The sequence below is a fragment of the Malaclemys terrapin genome, chromosome 2 (genome assembly GCF_027887155.1).
Source record: "Malaclemys terrapin pileata isolate rMalTer1 chromosome 2, rMalTer1.hap1, whole genome shotgun sequence".
Lineage (NCBI taxonomy): Eukaryota > Metazoa > Chordata > Testudines > Emydidae > Malaclemys > Malaclemys terrapin.
The window spans coordinates 173,951,849-173,970,754 of record NC_071506.1 but is presented as its reverse complement, the minus strand read 5'-3'; the positions used below and the strand labels follow the sequence as shown (position 1 = coordinate 173,970,754).

At 43.7% G+C, this 18,906-nt stretch overlaps 1 protein-coding gene across 3 annotated transcripts in view; it reads left to right on the top strand.

Moving 5' to 3' along the window:
- The first annotated feature begins 865 nt into the window (after positions 1–865).
- The window catches only part of TGFBR1 (transforming growth factor beta receptor 1), a 70,792-nt gene continuing 52,751 nt past the window's right edge, over positions 866–18,906 (top strand). Inside the window, exons 1-3 of one of the 3 annotated variants that reach the window (XM_054018674.1) lie at positions 869–1,077; positions 13,218–13,469; positions 15,533–15,775. In XM_054018674.1, coding sequence (XP_053874649.1) covers positions 999–1,077; positions 13,218–13,469; positions 15,533–15,775 — 574 coding nt within the window. In that variant the 5' untranslated portion in view covers positions 869–998. Of the gene's footprint in view, positions 1,078–1,480; positions 1,701–13,217; positions 13,470–15,532; positions 15,776–18,906 lie in introns of those variants that run through there. The other 2 variants (XM_054018675.1, XM_054018677.1) reach the window with 2 other exon arrangements.

Here is an 18,906-nt window from a genome sequence, read left to right as displayed (position 1 = left end):
TAGACATAGCCTTAGGTAATGGCAATACTCAGTTTAAGGTTGTAGTGGAGATAAGCTCTTCGATGTTGCAGCATTTTCAAGACAAGTTTGTGTGCCTGAGAGCAGGTCACTGTTTTTTTTTTTTTTTTGTGTTCAATGGGGAAGTGAATTTGGTAGGTCCTAATTGTAACCTTACCTGGTGCCTTCCGTACTTTGATTTACAAAAGAATGCCCAGTGATAGATGTATGGCTGCAAGGACTTATTCAGGAATTTCCTTGCTTTCTGTAAATCTGATTTGCTATGATGCTGGGCTCTTCCTACGTTAGGGGGAAAGTTCTCTGGGTGCTGTCCTGTTTAGAGAGTGCTCGAGCATCGCTGAAAGCTTTACTTGCTGGGTGTGCACAATCTCTCCCCCCTCTCTGTTCAGCGTGTTCCCAGGGCAGCCTCCAGCCCTACTCCATCTCTGTCGCCTCCTTACTTAACTCCGGCGGCCCTGCTCCACTGCCCAGTACCAGGCCCGGCTTTGGCTCCCTTGGCTCACGCTGAAGGCGGAGCGAGCTCCCTGCCTCGGTCGGTGTGAGCAGGAGGGAGCGACAGGGCAGATGTGGCTCTATCGCGTCCACATTCCACCCGAGCGCAAAGCGCCCCAGCCCTCGCACGTGCCCTACGGCCGAGCCCACAGCGCAGGGACAGACTGGCCGGACCCTTGTCCGCGCGCGCGCGCGCCCGCCCAGGGGGAGGGGGAGGGAGAGGGAGACGCTCCCCTGTGTCACTCACCCCGCTTCACGCTCCCCGCCCCTCCCACTTGGCCTCGCGCCGAGCCGGTTGTATTCTCCAGACTCTTGTTGTTGTTCGGAATGTCTGCAGCTGCCTAGCAGGCGGGGCTAGGGGCGGGGGCGACCAATCAGGAGGCGCCTGTGTGTCAGTTACATTATATAGTGGCCGCAAGGGCGAGTGAGTCTGAGAAGCGGCGGCGGGGACGACGGGGGGCTGAACCTCGGCGCGAGCGGGCGGCGCCATGGAGCTAACGGCCCCTCCGCGGCCCTGGGCCTTCCTCTGGCTGGCGGCCGCGGCGCTGCTGCTGCCGGGGGCGGCGGGTGAGTAACGGGGCGGGGGGGCGGCTCCGCGGGTCCCCGCCGGCTCCTTTCAACAACATGGCGCAGGGGCCGGTCGGGCGGAGCCCGGAGCTCGCCTGCCTTTGTTGGCCGAGCCCGGCGGCTCGGGCCCGCGCAGAGCAGCCGCGAGGAGCCCCTGATGCCGTTGAGAAACGGCCGGGCCGGGCCGATCCCATGGCAGGGCTCCGGGGGGTCCGCAGCGGCTCCTCCCTCCGCTCTCCGGGAGCGGGGTGAAAAGGGCACCGAGCGCGCCGGCGGCCGTCCCCTTCCGGCGGCTGCACCCGCAGTCTTGTAACCCGCTATCTGCGCCCCTGTCCCCGGGGCAGCGCCGCGAGCGCCTCACGTCACGCGCTACATCCGGTCCTGACCCGCCGCCGCGGAAAGGAGCCGCCTGCCCCCAGCGTCTCTGCTCCCGGCCGAGGGGGTCTGGCGAGCCCGGGGGTGCTGGACCCGGCTCGGCTGTGACCGCCCTGGCAACATTCGCTCTCGTTCCCTACTCGTGATCTGGGGTTTGGGTGGCTGGAGCAGACCCTTTGACCCTGATATAAAGACTTGGGCCAGTTGGATAAAATGTCTTTCCTGAAAACTTCCGCCTCCTGTCCGAGGTATTCCGTCTTTGTAACCGAAACGGGGAAAATCCATTATGTGCTGCAAGCTTGTTGTCACAATGTAACTGTTTCAATGTGATTTACAAATGTGGGGAGGGGAGTTGAGTTCGCATCAGCGGTGGAACTACATGTTGCATGTTCCAGCTAGGGAAGGTAAAAACACTTTTTCTTGAGTCTCCTGAAGTAGAGTCACTTGTTCTAGCTCAGTTAGACATCCGCTTGCAATACGCTGGTATTAGGTGCTCACGCACACCAGGTATGTGATCAGATCTGGCTTGAGTGATTGGTTAGGTTAAATACTGTTTAAGTTGCAAATCTGTGCCTTGTACTTAAGCACCTTATATTTGTTCCCAAACGGTACAAAATACGCATTTTATAAATAAGTACAGCATACTAAAATGTTTACCTGGCTCTTTGGGCTCGCTCTCTCCCCCAGCAGACTCCTGCGGTAGATCTCCTGTCAGAACAATATATGTGAAGGATATTACAGGAGCTGCTTTGTGATTTTAGGGAACTAAAGACAATAGCAAAATTGTGCCTTGAATTCTCCAAATAGCAAATGTGATATGTTTGGTAGTGGTACTTTGTTTTAACATTACTAAATGAGATATTTATTAACAGCCATAGACCTGCTTAATTACATAATCTTCATATACCTGCTTTCTGTAACCCAGCAAATTACAATAATGAACACAGAGTGTGTGTACATACGTACATACATACATAAAATCCATATGCATATTCTTTTTTTTATTTTACTGAGTTACTTCTTAGGCAAAAAAGCAGTACTTCTAGTATATTGCATACATTTTGTAACTTTTGTTACCCTTTTTTCTTAAATTGAAACTTGGAAAGCTTCAAGACTTTTTTTTTTTTTTTTTTTTTTTTTTCCCTTTTGCAATCAGTGTTAGGTGGTATGTGACTCTGAGACCTGCCTTAAAGTCTGGGTTTTACCTACATTGTTTATGGTTTCTCTGCAGAAGATGAGTAACATCTTAAACTTAACCTTGAGCAATAATGGTGCAATTTGTATTCTGCCTAAAGTTGTCTTGCACAATGAGGACAAGTTATTTTGAGGAAAATGAAGGTTTTGTGACATGGAAGCCATGAAGGAAGCATGAAGTTAAATACCTTGTTGCTTCTGGCTTTCTTGGACAGACATAGCAGCTTTTGAGCAACTTAATCTTCATAACTGTGGCTGTTTCAAGTTTACATTATGTAGAAAATAATTCTATCTGCTAGACAATATTTACAGAAAGAAAGACCACTCTGAGCTCTGAACCTTTCCCTGGGCATACAGGTTGATAAGTGCGTAAGTGACACGGCATTCTGTTTCAGCTGAGCCATTAAGTGATCCTGTAGAAAGTGAGATCTTTCTAAGTCACCGGCTTCATGAATGTGTCTTGAATGATCAAGAAAAGATAGTGATAGTAGAAAACATTTGTATGTATGCTTTCTGATCACTTGCAGAGAAGGTACAGTTTTCAGAGTTAATCTGCCTATAATGTAATTTTTATGGAGGTCAGCCATAATGACACTCTAGTCCAGGGGCCAGCAATCTTTCAGAAGTGGTGTGCCAAGTCTTCATTTATTCACTTTAATTTAAGGTTTTGCTTGCCAGTAATATATTTAAGCCTCTTTAGAAGGTCCCTTTCTATAATATATAATTAAACTATTGTATGTAAAGTAAATAAGGTTTCAAAATGTTTAAGAAGTTTAATTTAATTTTAAATTAAAATGCAGAGCCTCCCCAGAGCGGTGGCCAGGACGTAGGCAGCGTGAGTGCCATTGAAAATCAGCTTGCATGCCATAGGTTGCCTACCCCTGCGCTAGTCCTATACAAGTACTAAACCTAAGAATTGAACCCTGTGTCTGTTTTGTACTAGATTTGGTTTTCAAACTTTGGGCTATCACTTAGACTATGTCTACACTGCGCACCTTACAGTGGTGTGGCTGTGCGGCTGCAGTAGCAACTGTTTGTCACCCAGAGAGAACTCTCCTAATGACACAATAAAATCCCCCCAAATGAGGGGCAGTAGCTTCGGCAGCAGCGTTGTTGAAACACTGTCCACGTCGATGCTTTTGACAAAAAGTGTCATTCAGGGGGTATTTTTCACATGCCTCAGCAACAGTGCCTGAATAGAAATATTCCTGTTAAAGAAGTTGTTTTCTAACTCTTCTTTTTAGTGTTGCCTAGACCTAATCTAGGAACCACACATAGCAGTTAAGTGAATTATCATTTTCTTGTTTGAAATAAAACTGGTAGATAAGTGTTTTGTTTTTGTTTTTAAGATGATAGCAGAACATATAAATTCATGTTACTAAAACTCTGATCTATCTCATTAGAGAGCTTATTGGGGATGGGGAGAGAGAATCTGTATTAGTGTGGGGAAGCAGATGGAAGAGTGTGTGTGAATTTTTAAATTAATTTTAAATGTTTTTAAAGACACCTTGCTATTGCTTTCTTTCACAGAGGTAATCCAAGAAACGTAACAGAACTAAGGGTGTCTGTTTTTAAAGTTTAACTTTCTTCTGGTTCACAAAAACACAGATGAAAACAGAATAATACATGTTTCAGAGTAACAGCCGTGTTAGTCTGTATCCGCAAAAAGAAGAACAGGAGTACTTGTGGCACCTTAGAGACTAACAAATTTATTAGAGCATAAGCTTTCGTGGACTACAGCCCACTTCTTCGGGCATCCAAAGAAGTGGGCTGTAGTCCACGAAAGCTTATGCTCTAATAAATTTGTTAGTCTCTAAGGTGCCACAAGTACTCCTGTTCTTCTTTTTGAGAATAATACATGTACGATATCAAGTTAAATAAATGATCTGAGGTCTTCGTTCTATCTGGTTTGAACGCTGTCTTGGGAGTAGTTAATTGTGAAGTTGGATGACCCATTTCTTTGCATCGGCACTGCAAAGAGAACCATGTTTCTTCCTCTTTAGTTGGAACCCTCTGAGTGACTTCTTATAACTTGTTAACGTTTACAATTAGTGGCTCAGTAAACCAGTTCTCTTCTGTACTTATTCTTTATGAGAAATGCTCTTTCATTGGAAGTTTTGGCTGAGAAAGGAGTATAAAATGGGTCACATTATGAAAGTTGTCCTGTGTATGATATACCTAGGGCTGTCAATTTAGATACTTTATGACCTTCAGTAAGTCATTTTTCATAAGTTATAAATACCCTGATTTCTATGGGAGCTCTATTTAAAAAAAAAAAAAAAAAAACCAATACTTGCCCCAAAGAGTTCACCACTTAAACACTGTTGCAGCTCATATTGGCTGTCGTTATTTGCACATACCTCGTTTTCATCTTGCATATTTTATTTATAAAACTTACTAATTCCCTTCCCTATTCTGATTTCTTTTAAAAATTATTGCCCTCGATAACCTTTTTTCTTCTCCAATTAAGAATTTTTCTTAGTGTAATTTTGCTACATTCTCCTTTCCTTTAGACACCATGGCCGTCTTTCCTTTTCTCCCTCATGTTCTCAGTTCCTGGCAAAACTAAAAATCCAGATTAGTGGCCTGGTGCTATCAACTTGGTTTGAAGTCCTGCTTCTGTTCTAAGAGACTTTTAAAAGCTTGGCCCCAGGAGGAAGCTCTGGAGCTTCCTGTCCCACATGATTAGAGTCAGGATGCTGAGGCCCCAGTACTACTGCTGCCTGTGGTGTCCATGGTAACTTTTATGCATGTTTTCTTATCTGTAAAATAGAGATAACTACCCTTTTCATAAGGATGTTGAGTCTTGCTGAGTTCATAGAATGCTTTGAGAGCCTAGGAAGAAGGGCTGACTACCTTTTTAGACGCATTTAGGTAGTCGGGTCACCACCCAAAATTCACTTTGAAAGCGATATCACTTGGTATCACTTGCCTTACAAACTGTACATGGGCATAAAGGGTGGAGCTGCCTCCGACCTCCCCTCCCCCTTGGTTCTTTTCAATTGCCTGTGCAAGTATCTTCTCTATCTCATTATAGATACAATAGTTTGTACCTATTGGTGTAGAGTAGTTAGTTTTTGGCTTAGCTGAGGTGTGCGGTGTGTGTGGTGGGGTTTTTTTAATAATGGTTTTTGACATTTCCTCCTGATAATGGTCTTGGTTTTGGAGTTATGCCTCATTCTCTAGGCTTCAGACTCTTGTGGCAAGCCAGAGCTGGTTAGTGACCACACCCCAGCTGCTTTACATGCTTGGGAGAGCCTCACGATAGGGACAGGTGCAGTTAGCTGTAAAAGGTTAAAGTCCCGATCCAAAAAGAACAGGGCACTTAGACTGAAGTACGGGCTATTGGAATCATGCTCCTTCCTCCATCAGTCACACACATACCAGTCTGGGTACTGAGTGTCGTCAGCAGTGCTCTTCCTGCTTTGGCTGTCCAAGACGGATGGATTTAATTCATGCCGAAGAGGTACTGCATGTCATCTAAGGACTCAGTAGCAGTCCCTCAAGATCGGAGGCTCTACCAAGGACTTGGAGCTGGACTCAGAAAGGAGGCGCTCCCCAGAATGAGCCTCAAAATGGGAAATCAACTGACTGCAGAGCCCAGGTCAGACCTGTTGAGATCGGGCACTTTGGGAGTTGCTTCACTGTTACCTCAGATCCTGGTGCCACAAAATCAGAATGACTTCCCAATGCTTTCTGCTCCTGAGGAGTTTGTGGCTATGAGAGAGTTGTTGTATCTCTTGGTACTGCCTTTCCCTGCAATTCACTGTTCTCGCTTGGCACCAGCACTGAAGGTACCAACACAGCTACCCTCTGCACCATGGGGGACTACTGGATTTGACAATTAGCGTACTGATTAAAATGATGCTGTCTAGGGGAAAGCCACAGATGATCTCGCTGGTATCCCTTTTCCAGAATCTGAGCCTGCTTCTCTGGTATTGATGAGGATAGCACATCCAGGATCTGAAGGAGTGGATTCTTCGGATTCTGAAGTGTTCATGTGCATGTCAGCCTGGACACATCCAGCAGCCTGTGTGCAATGCCTGCTCACCCTGATTTCAGCCTCAGCTCCAGCATTGAGCATACCACAACGACCCTTGGTCTGCTCACATTTGGACCAGGGTCATATCAGTGGCCTTTTTGGAATCTGTTGGGGTTCCCTTCTCAATCCAGAGCACCCCCACATCCTTCCCAACCTACTTCCTCTGCTGGTTGCTAAGAATGTCCGTGCCATAAGCAGTTCACCCTCAATAGTGGGCCTGGCATCTGCAGGGATAGGAGCAGTCTCACAAGCTATCCTGAGAAGAGTTGCAATAGGATCATCCCCAAGAGCCATTGGCATCCTCCTCCTCATCTCCTGATGAGGCTGTCATGGCAGAGCCTATTTCTCCACCACCAAATGACCCCCAAAGCCGAGTAGGAGGAGTTGTGACACATGGCTTTGGCTCTGGACACTCATCCAGAGCAGGTCCAGGAAAAGTCCAACAGGTTTGTGGACACTTTAATATTAGTCCCTCCATTGAGGAGAGCTCTGCCTATTATGGCTATTCTAGAGTCTACTAAGGTTTTATGGCAGACTCTAGCATCTCTGCCACCTACTGCAAAAAGAGCAGAAAGAAGGTATTATATCCCCTCTTAACAGGTCAAACTTTTTTTGACAACAGTCCCCCTCTGGGCTTTCTGGTAGTATCTGCAGCTAATGAAAGGGGATGCATTGACACCAACAAACAAAAAGGAGGCAAAGAAACTAGCCGTCTTTGGAAAGAAGCTTTATTCCACAGGAGGGTAATAGCTTCACATAGCAAACCAACAAGCTCTGCAGGAGCACTACAATTTTACCCTGTGATATGCAATTTTGAAGTTTTACAAGCTTCTAGATGAGACAAAACAAGAATTTCAGGTGATTGGTGGAGGAGGGCAAGTTAATTTCCAGAATAGCTTTGCAGGCTGATCTACATGCAGCTGACTCTGCAGCTCGCTGCATGGCCTCTTTCCCTCTCCTCCTCCCCCCCCCCCCCCCCCCCAATGGCGCCTATCCTATTTCCTTTGTACTTGGGCCCATATCACTAGATGCATGGGGTTCTAAAGATGGTTGAAGTGGGATACAACCTTCTATTTCCCCCTGCCTCTTCCCCACTGTTTTTCCCCCATAATGGTATCTATCGGGGCAGCACAAGCACCCTACACTGCCTCTTGCATGCAGGCATAAAGGGTGGAGCCATTCCTGACCCACCTCAGTCCCTTCCAGAAAGATGCTGATAGAAAGGGGGAAGAAAAGCGAATCATAGAATGGACACGTGAAACACATTTCGAAGAGCAACAGTTACAGAAAGGTTAGTAATTTCTTCTGTGAATGATTGCACATTCTCATTCTAGTGTAGGTGACTCAAGTAATCCAAACTGGAGGTGGGCTTGGAATCTATTAGGACAGGGATTGGAGGAACACTCCTCCAAAACTGGCATAATCTCTAGACCACTGAGAGATTGCATACAAAGAGGCAAAACATATGACTAATGATCAGGATGCCATTCTGCAAATGTCTAATGTGGGAAAGTAATCCAGAAAGGCCACAGTCTTCTGAGGACCTAGTCAAATGACCCAGTGCTCTATCCAGATGCATCATGTTAGCCAACTAGTAACATAACCAAATACAACTGGATAGTCAGGTGGATAATGGACAGCCTTTCGTTGTGCGTGTAAACATGATGAACAGCTGTGTCAAGACCCAAAAGGCTTAGTCCAGTCGAGATTAAAAGAAAACTTGAACATCTAGAATATGAAATCTCTCCTTACCTTCACTGAGCTTTTTCACAAAACCTCATTCATTAATATGAAAACCGGAAACCTCCTTAGTTAGAAGCCTTGGGTGAAGATGAAGGTAAACTTTGTGTAGAAAACTGTATGCAGAAAATTGGACACCAAGCACCCTCAATTCCCCCCCTCTTCTGACTGACATAACGGCCACCAAAAATGCCACCTTCATAGAAAAGTGCAATATGGAGCATATCACCAGATGCTCAAAGGGGGGAATCCATCAGCTTGGCTAAGACTAGATTCAAGCTCCATGAGTAGGGATCTATCAAATTCACAGCCATAAAAAACTCATCCCGGACCGTGAAATCTGGTCTCATGATGTGTTTTTTATCCTATACTATACAGAATTAACAGGAGACCAGCGTTTCTCAACAGGGCCGCCTGGGGAGGGCGCACGTGGGGCGATTTTGCACCGGGCCCCGCGGGGCCCCCACGAGAACGTCTGAGGTTCCCCCTGCCTCCGCCTTCCCCCAATCCCTCAGCATGCCACGCCCAAGAGTGGTCCTGGACAGAGCTAAAGTGGCGTGGCTCCAGCGGGGCCTGAGCTCCTCCCACTCAGAGCCATGTGGTAAGGGGACGGGGCTGCGAGCCGCTGGAGCCATGCCACTGCAGCGCTGTCCAGGGCTGCTCCTGGATGCGACGCGCTGAGGCTCGGGGGGGAGGGGGGAGTGAGTAAGTGGCATGGTAAGGGGGCCAGGGTCAGGGCTGGGGGGGTTGGATAAGGGGCAGGGAGTCCTGGGGACGGGCAGGGAGGGGGCAGAGGTTCGGGGAGGAGGGGTGGTCAGGGAACGGGGGGTTGGATCATGGTCGTTCCAGGGGTCTGTCAGGACTCGGGTGTGTGTGTGTGTGTGGGGATAGGAGTTGGGGGGGGTCCTGGGGGAGGGGGTGTCTCGGGGGAGGTCAGGGGACAAGAAGCAGGATGAGTCGGGGATTCTGAGGGAGGCAGTTGGAACAGGAAGTGGGTGGGGGTCGGATAGGGGGCAGGGACAGGCTGTTTGGGGAGGCACAGCCTTTCCTATCCTAAAGCTCATTCAGCAATTTGAGGATTGCAGACAGCTACAAAGAGCCAAGCTCTTATCTTTTCCCTTAGGGCTACCATCCCTTTCACTTCTCAAATGCCAAATTATAGTCTACATTTAATTTCAGTGCCATAGGGAGATTCGTGTCAGGGGAGGGTAGCTTCATTTAAAATTAGCCACTTTAGATTAACAGTGATAGAGCCAAGAGAGCCATGGGGGAGGGATCACATGAGAAGAGCAATATCCTACACCACCTATCTCCTTCCCAACCCTACCAAGTAGACCCCCCCACACACACATTCCCCGAGACTCCAGAGGGGTTAATTCAGTGGTTCTCAAACTTTTGTACTGGTGACCCCTTTCACATAGCAAACCTCTGGGTGTGACCCCCCCCTCCCCTTATAAATTTAACACTATTATAAATGCTGGAGGCAAAGCAGGGTTTGAGGTGGAGGCTGACAGCTCATGACCCCCTGAGGGGTCATGACCCCCAGTTTGAAACCCCCTGGGTTAATTTAATTTTAGCAATTTAATTTAATTCACATGCATGTGCTGTTTTGAGCATTTCAGTTTTCACAACATAGGCTCATTCCAGATTCTGGAACAAGCTCAAATGCTCAGTTCGTGGAGTATGTACGTAGTCTATACTAAAGACAAACCAACAGTAACAGCCTCCAGTTTGTGAGGGACCCCATGGAGCCAGTCTCTAGGAAATAGATAAATTTATGGAGGTTAAGTCCATTAATGGCTTATTAGCCAGGATAAGTAAGGAATGGTGTCCCTAGCCTCTGTTTGTCAGAGGGTGGAGATGGATGGCAGGAGAGAGATCACTTGATCATTACCTGTTAGGTTCACTCCCTCTGGGGCACTTGGCATTGGTCACTGGCAGTAGACAGGATACTGGGCTGGATGGTCCTTTGGTCTGACCCAGTATGGCCATTCTTATGTTCTAACCTAAATGAACCCGAAGTTATGGAGACAGATATGAGTCAAAGAAGCCAGCAGAGTATCAGAAACCTGGAAAAATCTCTGACTGGATGGGCTTAGACGTTTGGTCACAAACAAGCTGAGGTGGTTCAAAAGTTTTGGATTTTTTTAAAGCAGAATTTTTTTATTGTTTCTTTAAACAATCAAACACAGCAAGCAGCAACTATTTGGCCACACACTTCTGAAACCCCATACCATGTTCAGGTTTTGGCAGACTAATTTCAGCTTTTCAATTAATTTTTTTTTTTTTTTTTTAAGGAAAGCAGACATTGTCCGTGACTTTTTTCTGCTTTTAAAAAACCCCTAGTTTTCGATCCAAAAAAAGTTTTGACGGAAAATTTGTCCAACCCTTTTAATGATCTTCCATGCCTTTTAGCACTAGCTGATGCTGAAAATGCCGAGATGCGGAAGGTTTTTAAATGTTTGTTTTTTCCCAGGGCTGCCCGGCAGGGTGAGGCAAGTGGGGCAATTTCCCCTGGGCCCCGCAGGGGCCCCCACGAGAATATAGTATTGCAACTTTTTTTTATGGAAGGGGCTCCTGAAATTAATTTGCCCCAGGCCCCCTGAATCCTCTGGGCGGCCCTGTTTCTCAATCTGAACAGAGTTCTTGTCATACTGTAAGCCTGCCCTTGGATTGACCTGCAGGGCTAACCCCCATGGATTTCAGGGCATCCTCAGATTCCCCTCTTTCCTACCATAGGGCCTCCCTTTTCCATGGCCTCACATGAGACTCCCTTTAAAGCGGGATTCCCTACCTTGGAAGAAGTTTGGTGGAAAAGAGAATGCCCAGACTCTGTATTCCTTTAAAATCTCTAGGGCTTGGGGGAGGGAGAGGCAGGCAGGGAGAGAAGGGAACACTGCTCCATCTAATTCTCCTTTCATCTTCCCCTACCACCCAAAGTTCTTTATGCTGTTCAGGGGAAGATGGGAACACTGCCATGGAAGCATCCAGCATCCCTCCATGTAGGTGGGATGAGATCCATGGGCAGAGGATCGGATTGGGTCCTAAATTATTCTAATCTTCTTGAATGATCAATTCCTCCAGTCCCATAATTTTTAATACATTTACTTTAATTCTCTTTCATACTTTACACTTCAGAACTAAACATTGTGAGTGTACCATTTGAAGAGAAGTGAGGAATACACCGCTACCTCGATATAATGCGACCTGATATAACACGAATTCGGCAATAATGCAGTAAAGCAGTGCTCTGGGGTGGGGTGGGGCTGCGCACTTGGGTGGATCAAAGCAAGATCAATATAACGCCGTTTCACCTATAACGCGGTAAGTTGGGTTTTTTTTGTTTTGGTTTTGTTTTTTTTTTTTTTTTTTTTTTTTTGCTCCCGATGACAGCATTCTATCGAGGTAGAGGTGTACTTCAAGGCACAGTGCTTCAGTTTTTTCTAGTTGTCTGCTATCCCCTCTGGTTATCCCTGCTCTTCATTACTACTTGGTGTGTCTTCTACCCTTTGGATTTTGTCCATGAATGTTTTAAGCTTTCACTTGTACTAACTGATGTAATTGAGACAACTGCATGTTTCATTAAAGGTGTGCTCGCAAGCAAAGATCCTTTGTTTTTGTCCTTCATTGTGTCTTTTTATACAGATGGCATGAAACTTAAAACTTTTTTACTTTTGAAATAGTAATTCCTCACCAACCTCTTTGCTGGAGTTCCTTGGCAAGATCCTGGGAGGACCTAAAGAGAAATGTTATTCAAGGCACAAACTTGAACCTGTAGCATGCATGCGCGCTCACTCGCGCACGCTCTCACGTGCGCTCCCAAGAAATAGATGGGAGAGGGATGTTGATACTGAATTCTCCTTTAGCTGGTTGTCTTTTGGTCAATAGCAATTTTTCCCTTTATAGCCCTTCTATGCATAAACATAGATAAACATAGTAGGCTTCCTTCTGAAGGCTCTTGAAAATTTCACAGCCCTAACCCCAGGTGTGTATGTATGCTTCAGTCAAACTATCTACCACTATATAGGGGGGGAAAGGGCTTTTGTCTACACTACTGATGCTATAGTAGCATAACTATAGCACTATAAGTGTGCCGTTGTAGTGCCTGTACTCTAGATATGGAAGTTTCCTTCTGTAGCCTCACAGCAAGGACCCAATCTAACTCCCATTAAAGTCAAAAGGAGTGATCCCATTGAGTTAAATGGGAGTTGGATATGGCCTTTATATGCTCCCCACCCAAGGGCTAAAGGTCTTTAAACTGTTGGGAAATACAATGTTGCTTTAATGCATGACATGTGGCTAACATTGCATGGTGGATCTTCCACACTAATGATGTGCTTTTGTTTCCATTGAAACAAATGCAAAACTCCTGTTGACTTCAGAAGCAACAGGATTGGGTTCTTAATGCTTTAGGTGATGCATTGTTGTAGTATACTTTACAGTAAACTTCAAAATAGTTCACCTTTCTATTTTTTAGTAAACTTCCAACACCCATGACCTGAATGTATCTGTGGTGTGGCTATTTTGTTTGGGGGGGTGTGTGTGTGTGTGGAGATTGTTCATCTATACATAGTCAAAGTTGAAGCAAGCTTCCTGTTATAATCCTCTTTCCCGCTCCCTTATTTTGTTAGCCTATTAAGAGGCATCATATTTGAATTTTGTGTTATGATGCAGTACATAGCTTCGAAAAATGGCATCAGGGAAAATGTTTCTGCCACTTAGTTTTTGAAGTTTCATAGTTCTAACGTTGCTTAACATAACTACCGCAACCTCTTTTCTTTTAATACAGCATTACAGTGTTTTTGCCATCTTTGTACAAAAGACAACTTTACATGTGTGACGGATGGGCTCTGCTTTGTCTCAGTAACACGGGCTCAAGACCGAGACATACACAATAGTATGTGCATAGCAGAAGTTGATCTGATTCCACGAGACAGGCCATTTGTTTGTGCCCACTCATCAAAGAATGGAGTTGTTACTAGGCCTTACTGCTGTGTCACAGACTACTGCAATAAAAGAGAACTTCAAATTCCAACGCCAGGTAAAGGTTTTTGGTTTTTAAAGTAATTCCCCAACAAAATCAATGAAGCTCATTATAAAGGTTAAGGAAACTAAACTGAGTACAAGTAAACATGAGGGAGGGAAAACAATAACAGAAAATGTGGAAATGGCAGAAGTGCTAAATGACTTTTTTTGTTTATCACCAAAAAGGTTAGTAGCAATTGAATGTCTAACATAGTGAATGCTAATGAAAATGAGGTAGGATCAGAGGTTGAAATAGGGGAAAAAACAAGTTAAAAATTACTTAGACAAGTTAAATGTCTTAAAGTCACCAGGGCCTGATGAAATGCACCCTAGAATGTTGAAGGAGCTGACTGAGGAGATATGAGGCACTAGCGATTTATCTTTGAAAAGTCATGGAAGACCGGAGAGATTCCAGAGGACTGAAAGAGAAAATACAGTGCCCATCTATAAAAAGGGAAATAAGGACAACTGGGGAATTACAGACCAGTCAGCTTAACTTCAGTACCTGGAAAATAATGAAGCAATCAATTTGCAAACACCTAGAAGATAAGGTGATAAGTAACAGCATGGATTTGTCAAGAACAAATGGTGTCAAACCAACCTGATAGCGTTTTTTTTTTTTTGACAGGGGTAACAAGCCTTGTGGATGGGGAAGGGAAGTGGTAGATGTGAGATCTCTTGACTTTAGTAAGGCTCTGGTATGACCTTCTCATAACAAAGTAGGGAAATACAGTCTAGATGGAGTTACTATAAGGTGGGTGCTTAACTGGTTTGAAAACTGTTCCCAGAGAGTAATCATTAGTGGTTCCGAGTTTAGCTGGAAGGGCATATCAAGTGGGGTCCCGCAGAGATCAGTTCTGGGTCTCGTTCTGTTCAATATCTTCCTCAATTAGAGTACACTTACAAAGTTTACAGATGATACCAAGCTGGGAGAGGTTGCAAGTGCTTTGGAGGATAAGATTAAAATTCAAAATGATCCAGAGAAATTGTCTGAAGTAAATAGGATGAAATTCAATAGATGCAAATGCCAAGTACTTCACTTAGGAATGAATAATCAATTGCGCGCACACACAAAATGGGAAATGACTGCCTAAGGAGGAGTACTGCAGAAAGGATCTGGGGGATCATAGTGGATCACAAACTAAATGAATCAACAGTGTAACGCTGTTGCAAAAAAAGCAAACGTCGTTCTGGGATGTAGTAGCAGGAGTGTTGTAAGCAAGACATGAGAAGGAATTCTTCTGCTCTACTCCGCGCTGATTAGGCCTCAATTGGAGTATTGTGTCCAGTTCTGGGCACCCTATTTCATTAAAGATGTGGCCAAATTGGAGAAAGTCCAGAGAAAAGCAATACAAATGATTAATGGTCATATTTTCTAGACCTATGTGGGAAGATTGAGGGCGGGGGGGGGATGGGTTTGTTTAGTCTGGAGAAGAAAAGACTGAGAGGGGACATAAAAGATTGTTAAAAAGGAGGAGAGAGAAAAATTGTTCTCCTTAACCTCTGAGGATAGGACAAGAAGCAATGGACTTAAATTGCTGAAAGGGTGGTTTAGTTAAGCACTGGAATAGAATAACTTACCTAGGAAGGTTGTGGAATCTCCATCACTGGAGATTTTTAAGAGCTGTCAGGGATGGTCTAGATAATACTTCAGTCCTGCCGTGAGTACAAGGGGCTGGACTAGATGACCTCTTAAGGTCCCTTCCAGAGCTATGATTCTGATTCTATGAGGGCAGACCAGAGCATCCATCAGACTTCCTAAATTATTTTGAAAGTGTAGATCAAGAAATAAACCACTAAGTACAGAATTACTTAAGTCTCTTGTATCATCATGCTTCATGGCTTGCATCAGGTGTGTGTAAATCTTTCTAACTGCCCTGTACTTCAATGTATGTAGCTTCAGTCTCCATAATATATACCAATGACTCTCAAAGAGCTGAGTTAAGACTCAGTGTTGTTTTACTGAAACAAAATGCATTAAAAGAATTCTTCAAAGACCATTATCTGATGCAATATACTGCCACAAATACTAAAACATAGTAACATTACTTTTTTTTTTCCTTTTACCTCCATTTTTAGTCCCTACTTCCGGAGAATCCTCTTCTAATCTGGGACCTGTGGAATTGGCAGCTATCATTGCTGGACCAGTCTGTTTTGTTTGCATTTCACTAATGTTGATTCTGTATATCTGCCATAATCGTACTGTCATACATCATCGTGTACCAAGTGAAGAGGATCCCTCATTGGATCGCCCTTTTATATCAGAAGGAACTACTTTAAAAGATTTAATTTATGATATGACTACTTCTGGCTCTGGGTCAGGTAATTTATTTCAAATACTTGTAAATCCGATGAAAGTCTTGCTTCATGTGACTCAGGCTTGGTCTAAACTTAACCTAGATCTACCTAGCTATGTCTCTCCTCTGTGAAAAAATTTGCACCTTGAGCACTGTAGTTAGGTTGACCTAACTCTCAGTGCAGATGCTACTAGATGGATGGAAAAATTATTTGGTCAACCTAGCTACTGCCTCTCTGAGAGGTGAGTTAACTATATCAGTGGGGTGCGGGGGGGGGCGAAGGAGACCCCTTCAGTTAATATAGGAAGTGTCTCTACTATGGTGTACTAATAATGTAGCTGTAGCTATGCCGCTTAACAGCTATAGTGTAGATATAGCCTAAATCTTTAAACTCTAGTAAAATCTGTAGTTGAAAACTTTCAAATGTGATATATGAATGTCTATATGAGAAATGAATGAGGTCACTTTTTTTACAGGTTTGCATAGGAGTAATTTGGAATAAATCTTCCATAATTACTTTTAGTGTTTCATATGATTAAGGGTTAATATTTTTTAACTTTTTGCTAGGGGAAGGGGCTAGATGAGTTAGTGATGCTATTATGTCTGAATCTCCTGATCAGTTTTTCATTTGACTCAGCATTCAGAAACATTGCCAAATAACATCAAGGCAGAGAACATCTTTATTAGAAAATAGATTGCACTTCTGAATTCTGATGGTGTAAATAGCAACACAACTAAATTTTATAAATGATTGATCAGTTGTTGCTGTGAGAGCACATTCTCAGGAGCACTGTCTCTCCAGTACCACTTAATATATTTTAGAGAACTTACTACTTGTGAAAGGTGGTGTGTTGACAATCCTGGGAATGTCTCTTTATGTATAGAATAGATTTGGCATGGAGGGCAATAATGCAGAATTTCTACCCAAGCACTTATCAATGTCTCTGCTCTGACTTGAAGGACGATCATTTCTAGGGGATGAGAGTAGTGGTCTATATGCTCATTTAGTCTTAGCCTCTCTAACCTCACAGGCAATCCTGTTGGGGTGATGTCTTTATGATATGGAGCACTTTTTCCATGTGTCCTTCTAGAAGAATAAGGTACCTGATGATATTGGAACTCACCTGAGCCTTCTTCTGTTGCATTAAATATTTTTAACTGTTTTGTTGGTGGGAACAACTGTACTAATCCCTTCTATAAATTGATCAGAAATACACTGAACTTTTAAAACAAACGTACCACTCTTGTGTAGAAGTGTTTCTCAAGATAACATTTCAAAATAAAAATTCTGTGCTAATCCAGTACTGAGAATTTTTTTTTTTTCTTAAAATCACTAGTTCAAATTTCAGCCAGGTCAGTAGGGAAAAAATTACTCTTATCCAGTATCTGTATGAAATGAGTCTGCTCTACTTCAATATAGTTCAAATAAGCAGGTGACATCTCGGTACCTTTTTGGCAGCTCCAGCAGGGGAGGCCAGTGTTTGACTGTGAGCATGGAGACTGAATTACCCTTTAATCCTCAGAGGTCTATGCTCATGTAAGGGTTGAGGCTTCTTATCTAGGTAAAAAGGAAGTAGGATTTGCTCTTCATGTTGAAATGACTTCCAAAACTTGAAATTCTGAAGTTATTGAAAACTGTACTGACTGTCAAGTTAAATGTTTGAAAGTTTACAGGGTGTTATGTGCTTCATGGCATATAACTGATTTCTTTTTTGTTTTCAAATGAGTCTGGGAAGAGCCACTATGTTCCTACACAAAGTCCTGTATTCCACTGTTGGCACTCCAGCAGCAGTTAATGAATGAATGCTATGTCCAAAACTGTGCTTATTCAAAAACATAGGATCACATCTTGGTCTCAATATCTATGTAATGATACTTAAAATGTGTTGAATTCCTTTTAGTGTGTGTGTGTGTGTGTACACAGGGGTGTCTCCTAAATGAAAAAGGACAGTATCAGTAAAGACTCGTTTTTCATCTTTGTTAGCAGGGATAAACAGAGAATGGAAACTAATTGAAAGCTAGAACTACTACTTTAATGTAAAATAATTTTAATTGATTAGAAGTTGATTTGATATATCCATGCTTTCTGAAGGTGCCATGTTTCTTAATCTATTAAGATTTGCAAGTGTGCCTGTGTGTTGTTTGAGGGTGAATTGATGAGTGGAGCAAGAATAGATGTTTCTGTAAATTTACAGATTCCTTCTATGTCCACGCCATATCTGAAGGAGCATCTTTTTGGATATGCTCACCTGTGTGACTACTGGTTGAGCTGCAGGGGAGCCCTAGTGTAGCACAGACTTTGGGAGTACTTTTTAATTGCAACATCAAAACCTAGATATTGTTCTCTGATGTTATCATAAAAAGGCTACAATTACAGCAAACAGCACATCATCTTTGGGACTATAGTGCATATCTCTATCAAATTCTGCTAGCTCATTTGGATTTTAACTTTACAAAGTTTGCTTGGACTAGGTCACTTAAATCTTTTCTTATGCTTAATTCTCATAATAGTTTAAAATACAAGTCATGGTATAATTGCAAATAGACTGTGTGTGTGCGTGCATAAAATAAGATATTAAAGCACATTCATTTTGACCTTACCCATAAATGTCCAAGCTAGTTTGGTCAAGATGGCTGTCTCAAAATCCCAAACCCTACATTAGTTTGGGTATTTTTGTGTTTGTTTTAAACTTATTACCTTCTGGAATCTGTGGGCTGAGAAGAACAAAAACTTGTGGCGAGAACCATAAAGATTTTTTTCAGTCTCTTGGTCCGTGGTATCAATGTTCAGTATGTTGGCTTTCTATAATTCCAGTTGCTTTGACTGGGCTATCCCTCCCTCTGTTCTTCTCCTGCTTGCTACTTCCCCACAGCTCTCTCTGGATTGGCAGAGAGTCACTCCATGAAGGCCAATTTTATTTTGACTGTTAATTGGTCTTCCCATGGAGTGACTGTCTACTGATCTGGAACAGCCCTCCAATTGTTCTTCTGCCTCACTTACCTTTTGGTCTTTTTTCCATGTTGAAAATATTCACATGGATTTCTGGTGCCAAACTTAACCCTTGAAAGACCAGGGACTGGTGCCAGGAGAGAGACTTTAATTTGCTTTTGTGAACAAGAATATACATGAGAACTGCTCAGTGGCTCCCAGATTTG